Genomic DNA, 18,288 nt, shown 5'->3' on the forward strand with positions numbered 1-18,288 from the left:
ATGAATTCCTAGAAAACAAAAATGTAAAGACTTTGGGCCTTCTAGTAGTTCTACATGCTGCCCCCCACCAAAAAAAGAAAAAAAAGAAAAGAAAAAAGAAAGCTCGGCCCTTGGGTACTACTAGTATCCCATAAAAGGGCTAGCAGAAATTACAGCTAGTGTACAGTTTAGTTTTTTTTTCCAATTTTGTCATTAATGGCTTGACCTAAGGGCAGAATTTAAACAGGCTTAAATAGTAAACGACACACACAGCCATTGCAAAACCTAACTGTTTATTGCAGTTCTTCTGAAGGGCAGCACAGAAAAACAACCAAATGTCAACCAGAATGATACTACAGTGGACGCCGAAAGGCTGTATGAAAATACTCAGATTTGCTTCCTGTCGTGGGAATTTCACAGACGTTTCAAACTTGCTGCTAATTCAGTTGTTTATATGTAAACTTAATTCATTCAGCAGGTCGATCTGAGTCAGAACTGTTTGCAGTGGTGATGAACAGAGCCAGGCCAGCGTCACATGTAGGTTCAGGGGTGTATTCGGATGGTAAAGGAAATGGCTATGTTTGGTGTAGTGATTGCGACCCCGGTTCCATTTACCACCACCCCCACCACCAGAATGTCTTTGTTTACACCTCCACAACCGAATTAGGCAGAAATGTTGAGATACCTGCGACATCCCCATTCTAGAGTCCTATATAACTGACTTTAGAACGGGGGAAAAAAACAAACAAAAAAACACCAACAGGTGCTGGACCAACAGCACACAAGGACACTCTTCCATTTGTGCGGAAACAAATAAATATTAGAAACGTCCTAATAATAACAACAACAACATAATAATAATAATTCACATTATAAAAATGACATGAGCGAAACCCAGTGATTCACAAACACAGAAGACAGCAGAGCCGGGTCTTCTCAAGGCAGCGTTGGTGGAGTTAGTAAGTCTGGGAAAACTGCAGGATGTGACTGGTCAATCGCTGTCATACTCCTCGATTAGGAGTTCCTCCTCGTCCAATAAGGCTTCCGTGGTGGTGGGCTGTGGTTGGCTTGCGGGTAGGTCTCCTCCTGGCTCCTGGCTGCTCTGGAGGACAGGTTCTGCTGTGGTATCACCAGACGAGGACCTGGTTGCTGGCTTACCGGTTTGAGTGCCGTCTTCGTTGTCGCTGTCGAAATCCAGGCCACCGGGGTCTTTGTCGCCAAGGGCTTCAAATTTTAATCTGAAGAGAGTCAGATTCAGCCCAGTTAATTACATGCTGAAGGTTATTCATAGTGATTTGTATTTATTTGTGTGTGTGTATATAAGTAGTAGAGTAGTATTAGACCTCTTATAGAGACACTATTGTGTTCGCTCAGGCTCTAGCTGCTGATGGCAACCCAGCAATCCTCGGGTCATTGTGGCTGCACCTTAGTCCGCTATAGTATTTTTGTAACGTGTTTGGTCCAGCTCTGGACAGCAAGGATTAAGGCTAACTGCTTATTCATGTGTCTGCTGTCTACCCCTCATATGTAATTGGGGGATTCATGAGTCTACCTACCTACCATTTATATGCTGTTGTATTCATACAGTCCCATGCTTTTGTCATTTTTTCAGGTTTAGGGTCAGAGTATCTCTTCACACAGTGCTCTTTACAGATTGGAGATTGATATAATCTCATTTTGATATTAAACATGTGGGTATTATCTAATATGCAAGATGCCTTTAAAAGGTGAATTTAAGAAGATGTGCAAAAATCAAGGAAATACTCCTAAACGCCAATTTATAACATACATGACAAAATATTTTGTTGTTTCACAACATGCTTGTTCCTAATGAGAATGCATGTCTGCATGAACTGTGCCGTGTTCAATCACAAGCCGCCATACATATTTGTAAGTGTAAATCTCCCTTTCTTATTTTAATCCTTGGCCTCACATACCTGCCAGGGAATCTTCTGAGAGAGAGATGGCCAACATCTTGAATGAAGGCTATCTGAGCTGAAAGGCAAAGAAAATGAGAGAAGATGAGTTCACATGAAGAGTGTCAGGGGGATGTGTGGGGATGTGGGTGTGTGTTTTAGTGAGTCCTGAATTTGAATGCGCTTTGCATAGTCTCAAAACAAACAGAAGGACAGGTTCTGCCACAGACAGACAGACGATGTCAGAACATCACTTAAAAAGGCGACAGGACTATATTATACTAAGCAGTTATTATAATGAGCAGCGTGACTGTCATGTTTGCCATAAAAGTGACTGCAGATGTGTTTTACCTTGATTCCTCATGGTGTTGCTGAGCTTGGCAAGGTAGGGCACCAGCTCAGTCACAAGGCTAATGGGGGCCAGGCAGAAACTGATGAAAAGGGACTGAGCTGAAAGGTAGTTCTCACGGTACTGTAGGAAATAAAAGAGTAAAACCAATTGGAGGCCAAATAACAGCGTATTCATTTATGAATGATGAGACACAATGATTTCTCCTTTACCGTCTTGTTGATCTGCAGCCAGTGGGGCTTGTGAAGGGGCTTGAACCCTACTGACGATTGGCTGGTAGCTTGTGCGCGGGAGGAGTTGGAGTGGATGAGCCCCCTGGTGGCCACTGAGGATCCGTACTCCAGCATGGTGGACCTGGACTGCAGAGAGAGTGGGCACAATGACAAATCGCATGACTAACCACGCTCTTAAACACCTGCTTCAACTCACAAAGGGTTGGATAATTAGCTGGAGCGAACTTTGAACCATGCTGCGTTGTTGTTGTTGTTCTCCAGGACAGGAACACATTTAGATCACAGCATTTCCACCATAGTTGACTTTCTAACCAGACGTGATTCAAGAGTAAAGGCAGGATGGGATGAACATAATGTAGTAAAATCTGTGCTGTTGCACAATTACAAACAAACTGTGGCCGGAAAATAGACCAACATTTTCTGGAAGAGTGAAGAGCTTAAATCCTCCCCTTCTGACAGCTATTTGTCATGAACTTACGCTCCACTCAGCCGTCAGGAAGTCAGCGTCAGAGAGGTACTCGCTGGCCCGTGCAACATCGCCCACATCAGAGAAGAAGTCCAGGTAGTTCTGGTGCAGGTAGAGGTTGAAAAACTCACCAGACATGTGGGACCGCTCTATAACAAGCTGGCGATAGAGAAAGAGGCAGAAACAGAGTCAGGATCTACTTAAGCAAGTGTAACGACATTAGTTCACGACTAGACAAGGTATGAGGCATTATTTAACATCCATTACTCGTTAGCGGCATTAGCCTCCAGTGACACCAAACGTCACCTGATATCGGGGCAATTGTGTTAAAGGAAGTTGGGCGTGTTGCTTACCTCTGGATCGACAAGCAGCCGGTCTCTCTGATGCTCTGCTAGGTGTGCTGGAAGCTTAGGAACGTCAGAACCTTCATAGGCTTCACCTAAAAGCACAACTGCCATTACTTAAAGCCATAAAAGCAATTCTCCGTAATGCCTCCCCGGCTATAAACAGACAGGTTCAAAAACTCAAACTAACGTTTGCAGTAGAGGATCTTCCCCAAAGCTCTGAAGAGAAACAGGGAGGCATCTTTTCCTCCGATCGCAGGACTGTCCTCCAGTACGTCAGTAGATTTCGTGGATCGACTCCTCCCTTTGGCCCTGACCGGAGCCTTGACAGCAGATGCCGCCGATTTGCCCTTTTTAGAAGCCCAGAGGCCCTTTTCCAGAGAGTAGTCTGGGAATGAAGTCACATTTACAGTTACCACAAAAACAAGCTGTTTACAGACAGCACGGTCATGTCTACATCACAGAACAGCACTCGCTATGCATCAGTCACTGTACGTTTACTGTATGGGTCAGCGCTATGACAGCTAAACATAGGAATTATTACCTGACATCACACTATTGTTCTTTGCAATATCATGAGCAAGATCATATTATATGGCTGACAACCTGCTCGACATGCATTAGAGAACCTTTCCTTATCAATCCTGGAGAATTCTAATAACTAATCCCCCATTCCTATTACACTCCCAACAAACCAGAGCCAAAAAGACCATGTAATAAACAAGGGTCCTCTAAACCGTAGACTATATACCTACCAGTAAAAGAAGAAAACTGCAGGCTGTTGATGGCACTGCGGATGTCCCCAGAGCTTCCGGAACAAAGCTGCTCCAGGGCCGCCTTATCAGGCACAGAGATCCTACCTGCACTCTGAAAGACCAAGAACAGACAAGTTTCACAGACCGCAGCCTTACACACAGCTCTGAAAGGAGTCAGCAAACTGCTCGTTTATTGTTACCTTGCTCGTTTCGATGGTTGCAATACGACTCAGCACCTTTATCATGCTGGTTGGGGCTACAGGGTTAAAACTGAAGAAGAAGCAGAAGGGGTGGAAGAATGGATCAATGAGTCAACTTGAAATGCTAATGTGGCTTTAAATAAAACCTTATTAATATGTATGGCGGGTTTCCCATGCCGCAGTTTAAAGTAAAAATAATTACCTGATGTGGTGGACGCCCAGCTCCTGTTGTATGTCCTTAGGAAAGAGAAGCCTGGAACTAGTGTCTCCACTCAGACTATCAGAGACGATGAAGACTAATGGACATTTGCCCGTCTTCACAAAACGCCTGGAAAGGTGAGAGAAAGCAAAGTACAAAGTTATTTCACATGGCTCTGGTTCCACTTATCCAGTAGTCCCTGCTCATGGGAAGAGTCAAGTACTTCTCTATTGGCGTCTCACCTGAGAATATCATGCAAACATCCTGGCTGCCTATAGAACTGGTTTGGAAAATCCTGCACGGGGGGAGAGATTGATGAGAAGAGAGATGTTTTGACTTAGTGTTACCCCAACGTTAGGACATTTACTTCTTATTGTTACAGTGAAGGCGCTGTGCAGTGTACCTCTACAAGTATGGCCTTCCTGCTTTGTGCCTGGCTGTCGCCGCTCATCTGGAGACGGTTGTATTTGTGAGCTCTGAGCAGGAACTCCTGGAAGGCTCCTGTCTGAGAGCTCCCATGGAAGCTGTTAAACCTGGAGTCTAGAAAAGACAGTAACAGACTGTAATGACACTTCTGTAGAGATGAAACTCTGGACATTCTTGAAACCTGTAAATCTTTGCTGGAGAGAGATCTAGGGTTGTGGAAGCAAGCAGCAAAACCGCAATACACTAAAGGTGATGATGGTACTGTACTGAAAAAGCCAATGGGTTAAGGAATAAATTTCACTGGAACTACAGCGAGAGCACCTGGGTCGAAGCTCTGCCTGAAAGAGTCGTCCGTCCTGTACTCTGAGGTGGTGGGGTTGGACCACTCCTGGATCTGAAAACCCACATCTTTAGCCAAGACGTGAACTGTGGCCGTCTTTCCACAGCCAGACGGGCCCGTCAGTAACAGAACAGCACCACCCTGTGGAGACAGTCCAGCAGCATTTATAATTTTTAGGTTTCTACATCATGTTGTACTTTTACACAATCATTAAAGCGCTTCAGACTACTGATGTCTAAAATTGACGGTTCTAACATCAAGCTATTTTAATTTTTTTTTTTTAAATCTTGAAATCAACCCTTTAATACATACCTTGTTTGCAGTCTTCAAGTCTAACTGGACCCTCAGCCAACTCTCAACTTCCTCGACTTTCTTTTTGTGGACTGCCAGCTCAGCCTACAGCAGAAGAGGAAAAGAGCGTCAGCAGATGTGGCTTTACAAATACAGCCAAAGTAATATTTATCAAACTGGACTTGACAGGAAAAGCAGATTAAAGCTCATAAACCCCTTGTTTTTACTGACAGAGCAACTGAAAGATACAAGATGGATTATCCCACGTCTTCATACCTGTGACTGAGGGACATGCACGTCCACCCAGGGTTCATCTTGGTCCTCCTGTGAACTTTGTCGACTGGAAATGAACTGCGCCTTGGAAGCTGGAGGGTCTCCCTTTCTCTTCCTGGGCCTCTTCCCACTGGCATCTGCACTAACAGAACAAGCTTTGGACTTGCTTTCGGCTGCAAGTGCTCCTTTCGCCGAGGAGAAGCTGTTCACTCCAGAACCCCCCAGAAAATCACCGAAGGACGGTTGTACCCAGCTGCTTAACTAAGGCGGGAAGGAAGGACGACATTCATTCAGGTATACATGCTAGGGCAGCAGTGAAGGAACTGTGTGTATCCAGAGCAGACATGACAACTCATGAGCGATGACAAAGATGATATGCTGCATTGTTCCTCACAGAGTTCAACATAAATTCTGGAACACAGGTTATTGCTGTGGAATTATTGGAGTTCAATGACTATCCAAGTTTAAGACATGCCCAGAAACCTCCTTTTGAGACACCATTTTTATTATAAATTAGATCCCCATTATTTGTGTTCCATTCACTCCATAACAACACAAAGTGCTTGGTCCCCGCTGATTGCCACTTGTAATATAGTTGAAAGGTGGACGGTTACGACAGTCAATAAAAAATATCAATTGCAGATGATAGCTAAATATTAGATGTCCAGCTTGGTTGCTAACAATGACCATTTACACAAACTACCTTAGAAAGCTACTGAAGAAAATGAAACCAACTTAAATGCTTGAGAATCATTGGTTGCTTTTTATGTCTCGGTAACATTATCTCCAGACCGGCCTATTAGAAATAAATACTGCATCTGTGGGTTAGGGGAAGTAATGATGCGAGCTGCTGTGCTTCTCTTTTCAAGAAGAGGAGGTGGGATTGTCTCAAATTTCTTTGCTGATATCCACCCAATCCAAAAACTTATCAAATGCACAGTGTCATTAGAAAACTGAGCAGTTTCTGCATTAATTTTATCTTCATCTAATCCCTAAAACTACATAAAGAGAATTAATAATATTATAGTTTGTACCTTTATTTACAGAGAAACATGATCCAACATGAAAAGCATCTTTGTCGTTTAAAAGTTAGTGTTAAATGTTACACATTAAAACAAAACTCAGCAGTGATCCTTACTTTACTAGAGGACGATTTTCCTCTCAGAGAAAGCTTTGACATTATCAGCTCTTCCCATTCACACAGCTGGACTACTCAGGACAGTGCTGGCGGAGAAAACCAGAGCGTCTCATAACGCACTGCAGCCGATTTCCACCTTAAACACACAATCCTATAGAGAGAGGAATCGGAGAAATTACACAGCCTCAAAGTCAACAAAGCCAGGATGAGTTCACATAATAAAGACTGGAACCATAACAATGCGCTGCCCTGCTGATTATAATAATAAACCGCTGAAATACAAGCGTTTCGGATGGATCTTGACGCTTTTGTAATGGTGTCTTGTATATTTCTGACGAGTTAAAATGACCAGGAGTTTACAGATAAGCTGTGAAGGATTTTAGATGCGTGTGATTATTAAGCTAATTAAATTAAATTAGATATAAACTAAATTAGATACATATTAAAGACACAGTAACACAATAGCCTGCTTAATTCTTACTCATATAAGAGAATTGAGGACGATAACGTAGAAGAGGGGATGGGGGAGGATAAAATACAAGGAAATGAAGGGTAAGGGCCTTTTAATCCCAAACGGGCAAAGGGCTTACTACAGTATGAAGGCAGAAAAATTATAATTAGAGTTAATTAAATTCCTGGATTTAGTAAATTATTCCCTGTAAGAATGTAAGAATCAGTTTAACAATTCAGTTCCCCTCAGTTTACCAATCCTGCACTTTAACAGTTTAACTGAGGGAACAATTTGTTAAATTAAGGGAACAGATCAAGGGGGTGTTAGACGTCTCTAAATAACATTCTTCTACCTTGATACTTGGGGGAGCTATTTAGAGGGGTTAGATACTACTGTTATAGGACGTTTAGCCAATATAAAAATAATATGCAAATAGGCAGAAGTTCACATGATAACCCTAAAATCACAGATAAAAGAACTTAGCCTACATTTCCAACTTGATTTCAGTTATTTTACTTTCACTTTAAGCTGAATAGCAAATAGATGTGAAGGTAGTGTCACAGTTAACTATCTAGTTACCTGAGCCAATAGTCTAGATCTTGCTGATTTACCTGTATATTATCAGTTGTTCCCTTGTTGTTTCCCTTGGGTCTAAAGCTCGAAAGTGAAAGTATAGCCAGCGAACAACAGCACAGCTAGAAACACACTGAAACTAGCTATAGATAACTGGCTGCGCTCAATTTTAACGACGACACAGAGAAAATATGGTCAATTTTCTCACAGATATACCTTAACTACACCTAAAACTATCAGTAGTGTTGGAAAGCAACCAGAAAATATCATAAAAAAGCACAAAAAACCCCCCAAACAGTCCTCACACACTGAGCAAACCTGCCCACCTCTGTTTATACTTGGACGTAAACTTGGCTGCTGACCGTTAGCTAACTCGGCTGAACTGTGCTAAGCTAACGCTAAGCTAACGTCCTTTCACGATCTTCGCGGCTGATAAGCGACAAACATGCAGCACGAAAGGGGCCCCAAACGCGGCACCGAACTCACCCGGGTCATTTTAAGCCGAACAACCTCTCCGACGCAACACTTTTTAACTCGCGTCTCTCGCCAAGCGCAACTTTAGCCTGTTAGCTTAGCATTCCCTTTAAAGCGGAGCGCGGGGGTGGGCGCGCGTCAGTGACGCCAGCACGCCGACAACCCGCTACACGTGGGCGCGCACGTTTCTGTGTGAGTTTCGAAGTTCGGCGTTAGCGGCGATGCGATGTCCGAAAACGAGGCTTAAACTGAGATACGGGCACATTTTCAGAGTCTGAAGCGAGCATAGCTGTACTCCTTCACCTCGCCGTTGGCTGATCAGGGCTTTTTTTTTTTTTTTTTTGCGATGAAAATCATGAAGAGACCGAACATCCTCCTCACAGGTGAGCCCCAGCGCTGTTATTCAGCGATGTCATCACGTTACTGCTTTCTTTGATTGAGATCTATACGTAAGCGTACGTGGGTACACGTTTGGTGTAGATCACGTTCGCCCAACGTGGCCATTTGATCGATATTGGGCAGTGTGAGGCTGAGGTTGGCTCCTGGTTGAGAAAGATCCGGTCCACCTTAAACAGCGCGGCAGTTACAGCAGTGGCGCTCTGACGCTTCTACCGGAGCCCGAATGAAACCACTGCCCGATTTAAGGTGGACTGGAACAGCCGTAGCTATAAGTGAACCTGAGCCTTGTGGATCACAGGAGGTGATACGATTACGACGTATAAAGGCACGATTCTCAACTGTACCTTTTAGTAAAATACAGATTTACCCTCTTTTACAGTAAACATGATGTAATCAGGACCATGTGCGTTGATCAGGTGCTTGTTTTGCTATTGCAAGCCATTATGGGGCCCTAGGTACATTTTAATATGCCAGATTTACTGACAGATTTAACCCCCCCCCCCCCCCCCCCCACACACACATACCACCATCATCACCAGATGATTCATCACTCCATAGGCTACACTGTGTGTGTGTAACATACCCACTACCCTTAGTATTATATGCATTTACCCAGCAGAAATTGATTAACCTAGTATTGGGGGTTTTCTGAGTTTTCTGAGGGTAGTAGGCATGTATACAACAGATTTAGCGATGGTTAAATGACCCTTTAAGATGACCTGGTGGTCACACATGCGAGGTCATGATTTTCTGTACTTTGAGAAATGTGCAGCTGAGGGTGGCGAATCACCAAATGTTCATTGGAAGAGTTGGAAGATGTGTTTCTATGGATTGTTGTGTGTTTACGGGACCCATAGAGTGGCATCATGGCCAGTGAACGCGTTTCATCAGTCGGAATAGATGAGCTGTTAGTATTTGCAGCACCCCGGTGAAGTTAAAGCTTTCAGTTTGTGTTTCCAGGAACGCCCGGAGTTGGGAAGACCACCCTTGGGAAGGAACTGGCTCAGAGGACTGGGCTGACGTATGTCAACGTTGGAGATTTGGCGCAAGAAGGTGAGCTGCGTCGGTTCTTGTTCCTGAACAGCAGCAGAAACAGGCCTGGTAACGTTCTGGTTGTACCTTGGGTTCTCAGGTCAGCTGTTTGACGGGTTTGATGAAGAGTACCAGTGCCCCATTCTGGATGAAGACCGGGTAGGTGCTTTTGCTTTTTCACCAAGACTAAACATCTGTTTGAGGCAGAAAACTTTTTTGAAGGGTGCTTCAGAATGTATATATTGAGTTTACGCTGTTCTTTGGTTTATTTCAGTACATTTGTGACTTTTGTTGGGGCGAGAAATGATTAGATGTAGTTTAACCAGCCTGTTTACCACCCTGTTATTGAATCTCTGTGGATTATATCTGTGGTTATATCTCGAACGCACACACTGTATACTTCTGCTTTCCTCCCAGGTCGTGGATGAACTTGAGGACCAGATGGCCGACGGTGGGGTCATCGTGGACTACCATGGTTGTGACTTCTTCCCTGAGCGCTGGTTTCACATAGTGTTTGTCCTCCGCACAGACAACACTCACCTCTATAACAGACTCGAGAGCAGGTGAGCATCTGTGTGAAAAACAGATGTTCAGGTGTGCAACCACTTCAACTCTCAGCTGTCACATTTCAGGGGTTGATGGCATTGATTTTTAATAATATGGTCACTTACACAGAGCTTCATACTGGATGTGAATGCTATTAGGGCGTCATTCTGGATATTAATGCTATTAGGGCGTCATTCTGGATGTGAATGCTATTAGGGCGTCATTCTGGATATTAATGCTATTAGGGCGTCATTCTGGATATTAATGCTATTAGGGCGTCGTTCTGGATATTAATGCTGTTAGGGCTTCATTCTGGATATTAATGCTATTAGGGCTTCATACTGGATATTAATGTTATTAGGGCTTCATACTGGATATGAATGCTATTAGGGCTTCATACTGGATATGAATGCTATTAGGGCTTCATACTGGATATGAATGCTATTAGGGCTTCATACTGGATATTAATGCTATTAGAGCTTCATACTGGATATTAATGCTATTAGGGCGTCGTTCTGGATATTAATGCTATTAGGGCTTCATTCTGGATATTAATGCTATTAGGGCTTCATACTGGATATTAATGTTATTAGGGCTTCATACTGGATATGAATGCTATTAGGGCTTCATACTGGATATGAATGCTATTAGGGCTTCATACTGGATATGAATGCTATTAGAGCTTCATACTGGATATTAATGCTATTAGAGCTTCATACTGGATATTAATGCTATTAGAGCTTCATACTGGATATTAATGCTATTAGGGCTTCATACTGGATATTAATGTTATTAGGGCTTCATACTGGATATTAATGTTGTTAGGGCTTCATACTGGATATTAATGTTATTAGGGCTTCATACTGGATATTAATGTTATTAGGGCTTCATTCTGGATATTAATGCTATTAGAGCTTCATACTGGATATTTGTTATTAGAGCTTCATACTGGATAGTTTCATGGCTTTTACCCCTCTAGCCCATGCCTGGCTTTAGGCATGGTGCCAATAGGCTCATGCTTACCTCTCAAGGACTAGACAAGCTGTCTGATTTTGCAAAATCTGTGTCCGCAATAGATACAGTTTTAAAGTAGTTGAATACATCCTTTAGAAGGGGTGTCCACAAACATTTGGACATTTAGTGCAAGTGCTGATGTTGTTCTTGTGTTTCTTGTTTAGGGGTTACACAGGAAAGAAGCTTCAGGACAACGTTCAGTGCGAGATCTTCCAGACTATCTACGAAGAGGCCATGGAGGCTTACAAAGAGGAGATTGTGCACCAGCTCCCCAGCAACAGCCCCGACGACCTGGAGAAGAACCTGGAGCAGATCATGCAGTGGATCGAGCAGTGGATAAAGGACAATAACTGAATGAGTGCCACCCGGCAGACTCACGGACACTTACTCCCCTGTAGATGAGCTTGACGGGCTGATACAGAATTCCTACGGTTACGTAGCTCTTCAGAAAGCCAGTGTAGTGTATTTTCACAGCTCTAAGGAACCTCATTCAGCTGAGGAGTTGTGTGAGGGCAGCAGTTTGAAATGAGCCAAACACCATTCCATTATGTGCAGAGAAAATAAACATTTTTCTACTGTCATCTCAAGCCCTTATTACAGAGGTATTTTACTTCTTGTGTCTTTTCACCTTCATTTACACAACTCACATTTCCTCATAATGTCCCTGCAGCAGTGTTTCTCTCTATTCAGTTCAAATCAGTTCAATTTTACACTTAAAAGCTGGTGATTAGCAAATATTGGGTGTCAAATCTTGGTTTCATAGACATATCAGACACTACATTGTCCCTGCAAAAAAAAAAAATCCAGCTGAAGACTAGCTTTTGCAGAGCTCCGCCATCTAAGACACTGCTGCCGTGGGTCGAGCAACCATGCCGCTTTGCCATCAGCAGCTGGAGTCTGAGAGAGGACAATTGGCTGTGCTCTCTTTGTTCATCACTCTAAAAGCAATGTGTACAATGTTTGAATAGCGAGGCAGTGGCTGGCTTTACATGTTACCTTCCTAGTACCTTCCTTGGGGAGCTAAGCTAGCCTTTGCTGGTGGCTGGTTTAAGATGGTCTAAGCTGGTCTTTGTCAGTGGGACTAAAAATCTGGTCATCCATCCTTTTTATTATTATTATTATTATTATTATTACTATTATTACTATTTTGGGTTGCGTGTACAAAAAAACCCAAACATTTTCTTGTTGTCTGATTAGATCGTGAAGGTTTTTTTTGCTTTTTTTTTTTAAATACACATATTAACACTTTTTTTTTATTATTATTATTAAAAACTGAATAAGATCCAGTATCACAATATCGACAATATCAATAATCAAAAAAATCTTGCGAAATATGGCGGCGCTTCTCATTTCATCAACAAATATAATATTATAATTAGCCCCACCCTCAAGTGCCAGGATTGGCTGGTGACTCAGGCCGGGTCTAGTTCACTTTGTCCAATCCCAGCCCCGGGGGGAAATGTAATGCCCCCCCCCCCCCCCGGTTTCGTTCGAAAACCTGAAAGGATTACGTCACCTGCTAGGGTGAGGTAGGTCACGTGATCCAACGCATTTCACCTGCAGAGCGAGCGACGGAAGACAGGTGTGTTTACCGGTGGAAGGTATGTTTTTAAGTAAATACGGTTAATTAGAAGCGTCCAAAGCTGGAAAGAAAGCTGGGAGGGATGACTGTGAGAGATATGATCATATTCAGTCATTAAAAGGGTTCTGATGAGGACGGGGAGGTTTGGGGCTTTGCTCAGCTCTGCTGTTGCTTTGACCAGGAACACGGTTCAGTGTTCAGTTCCGTTTTGTTGTGAGGGTTTATGAGTTTTTATGGATCTATGGATTTTTAAGGGTCCATGGGTTGTGAGGGTCCATGGGTTTTTAAGGGTCCATGGGTTGTGAGGGTCCATGGGTTTTTAAGGGTCCATGGGTTGTGAGGGTACACTGTGTGCTTATTCCTCAGTCTGACCACTGGGAACGTTACCTAGAGCCCCTGCCCCTCCATGTGGAGGTTCCTGAAGACTAGTTTACCCAGTAGTTAATGTGGGACATATCTGGGTTGCCGTTAGTCATACTAGATTTTTTTTATAAAGGTGTGTGTTGCTGCTTATAAACATCTTCTTCATTTCTGTCCTCAGGGATCTAGAACTAAGAGCGAACCCCATGTCAGCAGCAAACGGCTCATCGTACCACTTTGATCGGGTCAGAGAACTACCGCACTATGACCAGGTGCCGTTGGATGATGGAGTCATATACCCCCTCGGGGGGTCAGTGCCAGCAGTCAGCGCTGACCCCTTACCACCCCCTCCGCTTCCGCTCAACGCGCCTGTGGGTCCGGATTTCTACCCCAGTGACATAGAGGACCAGCCGAACGAGGCCATGGACATCAAACCGGTGCGCCGCTTCATCCCAGACTCCGTGAAGAACTTCTTTCGTGGCAACAGCTTCCGCAGCAGCAAGAGCCAGAACTCCTTTCCACCACCTCCGTCCGAGAACCTCAACACCACCACTGGAGGGGTGCCGTGCTCCCCTCCACACTCTCGTCCTCCCTCGCCTGGAGCCCCCGGCTCCTACATGGACCCATATGGAGGGTCCGGGGGCAGCTACACCTCACGGAAGGAGCAGGCAGCGCTCCTGGGGGAAGCACTGGAGTCGGTTTCGGGCCGCTCGGCGCAGACCGCCAAGACGTACAGCGAGAGGGTGGAGGAGTACCACCAGAGGTACGCCTACATGAAGTCGTGGGCAGGGCTTCTGCGCATCCTCGGTTGCGTGGAGCTGCTGTTGGGTGCGGCCGTCTTCGCCTGCGTCTGCGCCTACGTGCACAAGGACAACGAGTGGTACAACATGTTCGGCTACACCCAGCACAGCGTGGGCTCTTATGGAGGGGCGTCAATGGGGGGGATGTACGCTGGGTATGGGGCCGACTACAATGGGCCCAAAACTCCTTTTATCCTGGTGGTGGCCGGCATGGCCTGGATCGCCACGGTCATTCTGCTTGTCTTGGGCATGACCATGTACTACCGGACCATCTTGCTGGACTCCAGCTGGTGGCCCGTCACAGAGTGCGTCATAAATTTCATGCTGGGAGCTCTGTACCTGGCCGCATCTATCGTGTATGTTCGGGACACCCTTCGCGGGGGGCTGTGTTACTACCCGCACTTCAACAACGGCCCCAATGCTGCCTTCTGCCGGACAGAGGCCGGCCAGACGGCCGCCATCGTCTTCCTCTTCATCACCACTCTACTGTACCTGGTGGGCGCTGGGGTGTGTCTGAAGCTGTGGCGCCACGAAGCGGCACGTCTCCGGCGGGAGGCACTTGAGCAAGAGGTGAGCCTCGGATCAGGGTCCTCTCTACAGTTTCCCCCTGGGATCTGGGAAACCACTGGGATCCCAGAGTGGCCCAGGGCCAAGACTGGGGACCATATCCCAACCCTGGTCCTGGGTCACCCTCTGACCGTCATGTTTAAGTGTCTACTAGGGGTACCCCAGGGCCAAGGTTGCTGTCCACTGTCCTTAACTAACAACTAATCTAACAGTCCTAGCAAAATGCTGGACAGGGGCCCCCAGGACCACAAGTAACAACCTCTATTTTCTCTCGTCTGTTTAGATGAAGACAGTCGTTTCAGTTCCACTGACCATGGTAAGTTGTCTCTTGCCCTAAATGCCACCAAATGCTTTTGGTGTCCGTGCCTGTGTGAATGACTTAGCTTCATCTTCAGATTGACCAGGGGTCCAGCGTCTCAGGACCTGTCTACAAACCCAAACTGATGGCTCCTGCCGAGACCATGGACAGTTCTACAGCTGTTCCTCTGCCTATGATGGAGCCAGAGTACCTGAGGGGTCACATCCCTGCTGGACATATCCCCAAACCTGTAGTCATCGCAGACTACGTAGCGTGAGTATAGGCACACCTGCACTGGCCACTTTATTAGAAACCCCTGCCACTACCCACTTTCTTGCTAGGGGTTCCACTACATAGGTGTACAATTATGAGACTGACCACAGATGAAGGGCAAGAAGATGACCTATGCAAACTGTGCATCAGCAGATGGTCTATAGTCTCCAACTGTACACCAGCAAGGCAGCAAGCAGAGGTTGGCCTACAGACATGAAGGTCTGTTATTTGTCCTTTTTTCTGCAGAAAATACCCGACCATCCATACCGACGAGGAAAAGGACCAGTACAAGGCCGTGTTCAACGACCAGTATGAAGAGTACAAAGAGCTACACGCAGAGGTACAGGCACTGGCCAAGAAGTTCGAGGAGATGGACAACCTGATGAAGAACCTACCGGCTCGACCATCCAGCCAAATGGTAGGATCACTCAGTTGGCTTCAGGTCCCACTGACCACTTTAGAAACACCTCCTTTGTAGCTCCACCTGGCTGACCTACAGTAAGCCCATTTTAAGAGAGGTCTTCATCAGCGGTCAGTTTCGGGTGGACCCACCCTCAACTCAGCAGCCAAAGGTCAACTACCGTCACACTACTGTCAGCTATCATGAGAATGGACCACCACCCCAACGATGTCTGGTCTACAGCTGGACAGGGGTCCTAACAATATATCAATTAAGGATTTAGTTTGAGTTATTAGAGTTGTGGGACCCAAGTGTAGTATCTTTTTATGTGGTCAGACATTGACCAATGGTGGATAGGGTGTACTTCAGTTTTGAGTATGAAGGTGGTGTAGAAGGTGGTGCTATGAGACATTGACTGAGTTACTGACCGTGGCGATGCTGTGCCGCCTCACTGATCCATATTTATCAGTTCTCTCAAAGATAAGGTGCTGATCTAAGATCTGCTGTAGGCGGTGTTCCTGTTACTGTATTCACCTGCAATGGAAGTATATAACTGACCCTAGGAGTGCCTTGAGACTCCTTTGGCCCACTGTTGCTCATAAATTTGTCAGGCTTGTCAGGTCGAGTTTAAGTTTAAGTTTGAGACTGATTAACAGAGTTAATATACCTGTATTTTCTCCCATCAGGAACAAGATCGCATCAGTAACATTGTGCAGGAGTACCAGCGGAAGAAAAATGTGAGTGTGTCTCCATAAACTCCAAAAAGTTTGGCATCTAAATATGAAAGCTCATTTCTGCCACATAATTTTATTATTATTTAAAAAGAAATCTATTCTCTGTTTCTGGCAGGTGAATGTCTACCAGTAATAATAACTGAATATGTGAATGTGAATATGAGTTTTTCCAGATGTTATGTAAAACAAATAGAAAATAGTCATTATTAAATAAATGATTATTATTAAATAGAAAATAGGTCAAAGATGAAAAAATACAAGTCAAATTAAGTATATATAAGTCAAATTCCATACATCATTATTTCAAGATATTAAGTAAAAATCGATTACAGACTTCATTATTTTAAGAATTCAAGAAAATACATCATTTCAAAATATAGAAAAAAGTGTAAAAATGTACTTATTTCAAAATATTAAATATAATCATTTAAAATATACAAGTATTTCAAGATATTTAGTTGCGTAGTTGAAAAGAATACATCATTATCAACATATTAAGTAAAGAAAAAAAGAAAAAATCATTATTTTAAGATATGAAGTAAACAAGACAATACATCATTTCAAGAAAATATGGTGAAATTTGTAATTATCTCAAGATATTAAGTAAAGGTAAATTAAACTAAAGTTTATAAATTAAGTTATAAAGTTAAAAATAAGTCAACGTTTGGGAAGGATGCAAGGAATGGAGTCTAATATCTAAAGGTCCTTCTAAAAAAAAAATGGGGTATGGGTACGCTCCAGATTAGCCTACAGTGTTTGTCTCAGTGCTAAATGAGTTTAGAGGGGATTGAGCATTGTTCGTTTGGGCTTCAGAAATCCTCCTTTGAGGGCAATAATCTGTGCAGGAAAACCGGTTCTATGAAAAAGGAAGTAATTTCCATAAAGGCGACATGCTGTTCGTTCCTGCTCACTCTTCCTGTTTGTGTTCGCAGGACCCGACGTTCCTGGAGAAGAAGGAAAGATGCGACTATCTGAAGAGCAAGCTCTCTCACATAAAGCAGAAAATTCAGGAATATGACAAAGTGATGGACTGGAATGATGGTTACAGTTAAAACAGGCCAAACACTGACCGCGAACACGTGTGGTCTACTGTTGACACTGATCCTCATGTTGAATTTTGGGGCTGATTTTGTTTCCCAGCTAAATCAGTGCCAATGGTGTGATTCTATCCAGTCACATCCACTACAGTCCATAAGCCTTTCTGAAGATGTGGAAGACGACGGTTCTGCTTGAAGAAAAATCTGTTCACTATATAGACCATAGACTGTATAATGTAGACCACACATATGATCTGATGTTCTTGGTTAAATGTGAATTTTTAGAAGTGTGTGCTTTTGTTTATTGTTTAAATTGTTTTTTATACATATATATCAAACAAGTGATCTATGAAAATGTATTTAAGTGTGAATGAAGGTTTCCGCAGTTTTTGAGCTTGGTGAAGGTTCGGCCGAGATTGGTCTTGCATGTATTTTTAATGTAAAGTCACGTTTTATATTTTCCTAAGTGTGTTTTAACTCACCAGTTTTATACGCAAGGGATGTTTTCCTGGCCATTTTTTTATGTCACCTATCAGGAAAGTAAAAAAGAGAACAAGCGTTGTGGTGATGTCTCCTTTTTTTCTTTAATAAATTGCCCCATAAATAATAGCGCTGATCATCCTAACGGCAATCTAACAGCATCGCGTGTGAAGGTGTGGGATAGTGACTTCCTCTGTGTGTTGGATGCAGGAGAAATGGTTAGATGTGAAACCTGAGCGACTTGACCCTCCATATGGCACCCCTGGTGGTGGGTGACACAATGTATGAGGGTAATGAAAGCTCATTTGGTCAAAACTGGCAGAACACACAGTGCAGCACCCCCTGCCCATGCTAACTCC

The 18,288-nt window shown here is 44.0% G+C and overlaps 3 protein-coding genes across 6 annotated transcripts; 2 read left to right on the top strand and 1 right to left on the bottom strand.

Moving 5' to 3' along the window:
• Nucleotides 1-255: 255 nt before the first annotated feature.
• Nucleotides 256-8,534, bottom strand: rad17 (RAD17 checkpoint clamp loader component). Of its 3 annotated transcripts, none has more exons than XM_072665153.1 (17): nucleotides 7,972-8,534; nucleotides 6,910-7,060; nucleotides 5,775-6,032; nucleotides 5,520-5,603; nucleotides 5,189-5,348; nucleotides 4,845-4,981; nucleotides 4,684-4,736; nucleotides 4,445-4,570; nucleotides 4,243-4,312; nucleotides 4,043-4,154; nucleotides 3,478-3,675; nucleotides 3,297-3,382; nucleotides 2,956-3,102; nucleotides 2,457-2,603; nucleotides 2,247-2,367; nucleotides 1,917-1,974; nucleotides 256-1,217 (listed from the first exon to the last, which is right to left on the bottom strand). In XM_072665153.1, the coding sequence occupies exons 2-17, from the start codon at nucleotides 6,949-6,951 to the stop codon at nucleotides 971-973; spliced, it is 2,046 nt and encodes a 681-aa protein (XP_072521254.1). In that variant the 5' UTR covers nucleotides 6,952-7,060; nucleotides 7,972-8,534; the 3' UTR covers nucleotides 256-970. The 3 variants fall into 3 exon arrangements, with proteins under 3 accessions (XP_072521254.1, XP_072521255.1, XP_072521253.1); XM_072665154.1 differs by having other exon boundaries at nucleotides 8,420-8,525; XM_072665152.1 differs by having other exon boundaries at nucleotides 6,910-8,534.
• Nucleotides 8,535-8,564: 30 nt separating this feature from the next.
• ak6 (adenylate kinase 6) lies at nucleotides 8,565-11,979 on the top strand. The gene is made up of 5 exons (XM_072665164.1): nucleotides 8,565-8,790; nucleotides 9,767-9,859; nucleotides 9,939-9,997; nucleotides 10,256-10,401; nucleotides 11,563-11,979. Exons 1-5 carry the CDS (start codon nucleotides 8,754-8,756, stop codon nucleotides 11,750-11,752), a joined length of 525 nt encoding a protein of 174 aa, XP_072521265.1. The 5' UTR covers nucleotides 8,565-8,753; the 3' UTR covers nucleotides 11,753-11,979.
• Nucleotides 11,980-13,522: 1,543 nt separating this feature from the next.
• marveld2b (MARVEL domain containing 2b) lies at nucleotides 13,523-17,988 on the top strand. 2 transcript variants are annotated; one of them, XM_072665159.1, is made up of 6 exons: nucleotides 13,523-14,710; nucleotides 14,991-15,023; nucleotides 15,103-15,278; nucleotides 15,525-15,696; nucleotides 16,365-16,415; nucleotides 17,345-17,988. In XM_072665159.1, the coding sequence occupies exons 1-6, from the start codon at nucleotides 13,547-13,549 to the stop codon at nucleotides 17,462-17,464; spliced, it is 1,716 nt and encodes a 571-aa protein (XP_072521260.1). In that variant the 5' UTR covers nucleotides 13,523-13,546; the 3' UTR covers nucleotides 17,465-17,988. The 2 variants fall into 2 exon arrangements, with proteins under 2 accessions (XP_072521260.1, XP_072521259.1); XM_072665158.1 differs by lacking the exon at nucleotides 14,991-15,023 and having other exon boundaries at nucleotides 13,541-14,778; nucleotides 15,177-15,278.
• The last annotated feature ends 300 nt before the right edge of the window (nucleotides 17,989-18,288 follow it).

This window comes from Salminus brasiliensis, chromosome 20, assembly GCF_030463535.1.
Source record: "Salminus brasiliensis chromosome 20, fSalBra1.hap2, whole genome shotgun sequence".
NCBI lineage: Eukaryota > Metazoa > Chordata > Actinopteri > Characiformes > Bryconidae > Salminus > Salminus brasiliensis.